This window comes from Arachis duranensis, chromosome 1 (assembly GCF_000817695.3).
Source record: "Arachis duranensis cultivar V14167 chromosome 1, aradu.V14167.gnm2.J7QH, whole genome shotgun sequence".
NCBI lineage: Eukaryota > Viridiplantae > Streptophyta > Magnoliopsida > Fabales > Fabaceae > Arachis > Arachis duranensis.
In genome coordinates, this window is record NC_029772.3 from 102,830,945 (window position 1) to 102,836,292 (window position 5,348).

General features: G+C 33.2%; 1 protein-coding gene across 1 annotated transcript; it reads right to left on the reverse strand.

The window, feature by feature from the left end:
• Positions 1-420: 420 nt before the first annotated feature.
• LOC107468961 (uncharacterized) lies at positions 421-4,844 on the reverse strand. The gene is made up of 6 exons (XM_016088341.3): positions 4,539-4,844; positions 4,176-4,276; positions 2,814-2,911; positions 1,920-2,128; positions 993-1,045; positions 421-802 (listed from the first exon to the last, which is right to left on the reverse strand). Exons 1-6 carry the CDS (start codon positions 4,693-4,695, stop codon positions 788-790), a joined length of 633 nt encoding a protein of 210 aa, XP_015943827.1. The 5' UTR covers positions 4,696-4,844; the 3' UTR covers positions 421-787.
• Positions 4,845-5,348: the final 504 nt, after the last annotated feature.

Genomic DNA, 5,348 nt, shown 5'->3' on the forward strand with positions numbered 1-5,348 from the left:
CACAGTCATCATCAAACGCCTTACACGGCTAGAGAATAATATATATTAAAAATTATAACTAAGTTAGATTGGTTTAATAGTTAATTCATTAGTCCGTTTAAGTAAGTGACCGAAATTCGAATCCCACCTTATGCATGCAACAATTCATTGGTCAATGAAAAACCCTTAAATAAAATTCAGTACTGCAACAAATTAATTCTTAACAATACCGTATATATATTAAAAATATGTGAAATAACACTAACTTAATAGTTGATTTCTTATATACACACAATATTTTTGTTCATATTACTTACATGTTCACTAACTCTCCAAAACTTCGTTTGTAGCTCCAATAGAATGTCACAACTGTCATGTTATTCAATTATTTCAATCGCTTTGTTCTTTTTTGCTTTTTGGGTTTTAGATTACAAGTTACTCTAATAGGATGAAGAAACATATATAATAGAAGAATTCTCGTGTACATTTAATATTCCTTTATATACACTATATATATATAAGAGACGTAATTAAAAAACTTAACTAACTTAGTCGCCTAATAAAATACTAACATTCTTTACAATAACAAAGTCGACATTCATTCCTCAACGTGGGGGAAATTAGAAACACGAAATGAAAGGGTGGATGCATAAATTAATAAATTTAAGCAAAAGTGGAACAGCTCAGCCAGCAATTGTGTCTTGTCAAATAATAAAGCAAGCAACATTTGATCATGAATATTCCCTCGGCCATGTTGCAACCACTTACTTATATGTCACCCTACAAGTTCACGCAACATCTATGATTTTCATTTCTCATCATCCTGCACATTCAAGCAAGGTTTCAAATAAATTGGTCAATTCAGATTATATTAAAAACGAAGATAGTAATATACATTATAACTTATACCAAAGGCTAAATTTTTCTTCAGCTTTTGTAATTGAAGAAAATGAAAATAAAAATTATCAAGTGGATTAGTAGAATTACAAATAGTCATATAGTATGATACTTACGGAACTTTCCACCAGGTTGTCTAAATCATCATCCAAGCCCCCATTGCCATTATCTGAAATACGAGAGAGGTTGATGGTGAATTTAAACTCTCATCAAAGCTTGCAGACTAAATTCACGTTACATATTCAGGTACATATTGATGTATATGACATGCATTGAGGCTCAATATTACAGTTCGTTCTAAATGTAGATGGACCAAATTGATTTGCAAAATCTTTAGAGGGCAAAATTGATGGACTAATTTGGGAATCTGTGGGCATGAAACACCCACGGCACAATATTTTACGTTCCATAATCCAATTTATATCCCCAGAGTAAGATACTAACTATTTTTTTATGCTCAGCAAGATAACAACTATTATAATATTCTTGAATACACCCACTAAATTCTCCCGTACTTAAGAATATGGCCAGTTTAGATAACAAATGGGCAAACACCAAGAAAATCGTAGTCCATCTAGTGGAGTTAGCTTATGGAAAGAAACAATTTCTAAATAGATTTTTTCAAGAGAAATTTGCAAATGGAAACTACTCCTGGAGTTTGGGAGTTTAAATGAAAGGAAATGTGAAAGGAATCATCCACTCTCAAACTCTCTTTTAATGCTATTGTGAATTAATTAGGAGGAGTTTTGCATTGATCACAACAAATTCAGTTACTTCAAAAACTTCAATTAAGGATTATATATCCGAATCTTCACAGCATTTCACCTTCCCCTTTCTCATCTTATTAATCATCCAAACATGGGGATTGAAGCTCAATATGATCCTCTCTCAAGCTTCCAAACAATAGCATAAATCAAACTATTCTGATACTTAAGAAAAATGAGATATAAATTATAATTGGAGATGCACCAAGCCCATTAGTAATAAACCAGATTATTCAGAAATAAATGATAGGTTTTAATGGATAAATTGATAAGGTGTACCTTGATCATTGTCACTGTCTCCTGCATCTCCCAGAAGAAATACATCCAAGTCTTGCTCAGTTGTTGAAGTTTTAGTTTTAGTCTCCTTTTTCACTTCCTGCACCTCTTGATTAGAGGTCAATTCAACTTCTAATGGTTCCATCACTGTCTGATCTTTTACTTGTTCAGATGATTTTAGTTTAGCATCTTCCATGTACTTTTTCTCATAGCTATCAGAAATCACAAGATAAAACAGTTTACCGGAAGTCACAAAACAATAAAAGTAAATCCAGGAGAGGTAATTTTTAGAAATACGTGGCATATAAATCATGTATGAGTAAAACTAACATGATACTGTTCCACAAGTATATTGAGTTTTCGTAACAAAAGTACAATCTCCAAATTGGACAATTATTTCCAACAGCAAAGAAGTTCCTTAAATATTGAGTGTAATTCCTTGTGTCAAGGATGGGGATGAATCTTTTAGATACTTTGCAAACCTTAAAAAAATGTACAAATTCCAATAAAAAAAGGGTAACCTAGTGCACAAGTATCCCGTGTTAACCCAGTGTAATTACTGTTTCCACAACTTGAATCCGTGACCTTGAAGCCACACAGAGACAACTCAATTGTTGCTCCAACGCTCCCCTTCAAAAATGTATGAATTCCAATATTCTAACTTAAAAAGTAAATGTTAAATGCCTACAGTAAGTGATATTTATAAAATTTTAAAAAGTCTCTGCATGTTTTGCGTGATAAAAAAAAACTTGGAAGCATTCATAGAATACATGATCTTGTAGTCTTCTCAGACTATGAAGACCAAATAATCCTTTATCAAATTGACTGAGGTCAGAAACAAAATTTAATGTGAAAAGTGAAAACCAAAATACTGCAGCCACAGGATAAATGACTTACGGTGCAATATGATTATTCACAAGTATAAAGTATATTCTCCAAAACTTCCTCTCTTTCATAACACGTGGACACAGCTCATACCTCAATCTTGAAATTTCCTACAACAACAATAGCAGGTATACATGACCATAAATCCTAGCAAAATATCTTATCTTCATGCTAGATTAACGCAAAAAGATGTAATGTCTTTAAATAGTCGATTTGCATAAACGATATAATTGGATATTGGAACACATTTTATGATTCTCTGGTGGTAACATGTGTATCCAACAAACTGACAGTCAAATAAGGCTTGGTTTGATAAAGTTTTTTGAGAGGTGCTTGTGCTAAAAGCACAAATTCCTCATTTTGCATTTGGTAAATCAAAAAGACCATGTGGCATGTGCTTGTGCTTGTAGCTTTTAAAAGATAATGGTATTTTTGGAAGCACCTAAAGTAGAACTTTTCAAATATGGCTTGTGCTTATCAAAATTAAAAAATCTAATATTACCTCATACGTTAATTAATATCCAAATCTAATTCTTACATTAATATCTATTATAGTATTTTTAAATTTTAAAAACTATTTTACCAAGTGCACCTGCTATTGCTCGTACATATTGAAAGTCATTTTTAATTTAGTTTCCCAAATATAGATACTACAACTTTTTAAAAGCTAGCTTTTACAAGCTACTTTTGAGAAATAAAAGCTTTATTAAACTAAGCCTAGGTACGAAGAGGAACAATCATACCTCGCTACAGTCAGGGGTGGTTTAGCTATTGCACCCTTAACCTAGTTCATTCTCCCTCCCTCTTTTCTCTTACACTTACACCCAAATCCTCCTCAAACAGCAAAGGATGATAGTTAAGGCACAAATAATTAACATCTGAAATCCACAGACTATCTTCGTATTTACAAGGTTCCAGAACCAATACCATGCCACTTAATACACTATCACGCTGCAAACATGAGCTCCATTTTGGCAATTATCCTGGTTAGAATTCATGTACTCTACTTTACTCATGACTTCCGACTCCAACGCTTTTAAGGATACATGAAACTTTTTTACCTAATATCATGTCATGTGAAGATTTCAACTATAATATTGGGCAAATGGTAGTTACTACATACTACCCGAAACAGCATGTAAAAGACAGAGTCACTAATCACTATAGAAAAAGCAGGTTTTACTTCTTAGCTGCCATGGTTTAGATTACAGTAAATGAAGAATTGATTTTAATATCACTGGCTCTTCTCTTAATGAAAGCACCACGAAAGAATGCAGTTATCTAAACAAAATACTTAATAAGTTAATCCTCAAAAGTCAAAACCCCTTATTTATTCTTTGATTTAATACTAATCAAACTTTAAGAGGATGATACCTTGACTGCAGAAAGAACAAGTTTGGCATGTTTCTCCTGCCAATCGGTTAGGTCCTGCCTAACATTAGAAACAGCAGGGACATCAGACAATTCAGTATCATCTGCAAACAGGAACCAAGCAAGTTAAGAACACAAGCTTCTCCTATTAACAATAAACAGAACTAGTATTCACCAACACCATTTATACTAAGACTAAGGATTAAACTAAACATCACTAAAGCTATAATGCACTCAATTTCACTTTAGAATATACTAAGATAAATCAACGAAGAGCAGAACGGCATCAATTGAACAAGCTTACATAACTGCACCTAAGTCGAACCCTAAGATTCCTAAAAAAGGATAAGAAAGAAAGAAGAAAACCTTGAAGAGGGAAATCTCGGAAGGTGGTGACGGTGATGCCGGTGACGGAAGCTTGAGCGGCGAATTCTTTGGAAAGCTTGGAAGCTCCAAACGACAGGTCATGAGATCGTTTTGCTGCCTCTTCCGCGAAGCTTCGAGCTTTGTTCCACAGCTCCATGCTGCTTCTTCTTCTTCGTGATTGGAAAGTTAACGTAACGAACGCTAAGGAAGGAAGGGTCAGTTTTCTTTTTTTTTTTTTTTTCGTTTTTTTGATTGGGAAAAGTCCAAGGAGTGGAAAAACGCAGAGCTCGCTGACCGCCACGTATTCCGCTTCATCACTCTCTCTCTAGTCTCTACTGCTCCATCCTTTTTTTTATTTTTTATTTTTTTAGATTATTCATGTCAAAATCAATATAGAAATAGGAATATCAATATCTGCACTCTCTTATTGTAGTTATTATAATGTGTCAAAATTTGATGACTGCATTGTTCTCTCTTGCTAATTTCAGAGTACTTTATATTTAACATAGAATAATTATGATTTTGATTGGGTTTGTGTTTTGTGTAGGAATTGCATGGTGCTACGCAATGTTCTATATACTACAATCAGGAATTCAGGATGCATCCTAATTGAAGATGATGAAAAAGAAAAAGAAAAAGAAAAAAATGTTGAGTTAGAAGATTTTTACTGACAAACACATGAATCAAACTTCAGTATATGTTAGCCCATCCCTAAATTAGTAATAATAATGATGTATGAAGTATAATTGATTTAAATGAATGAAGAATTATTTGGTTGGCCTTCCAGAAGAAGCTAAATTCCCGGAACTT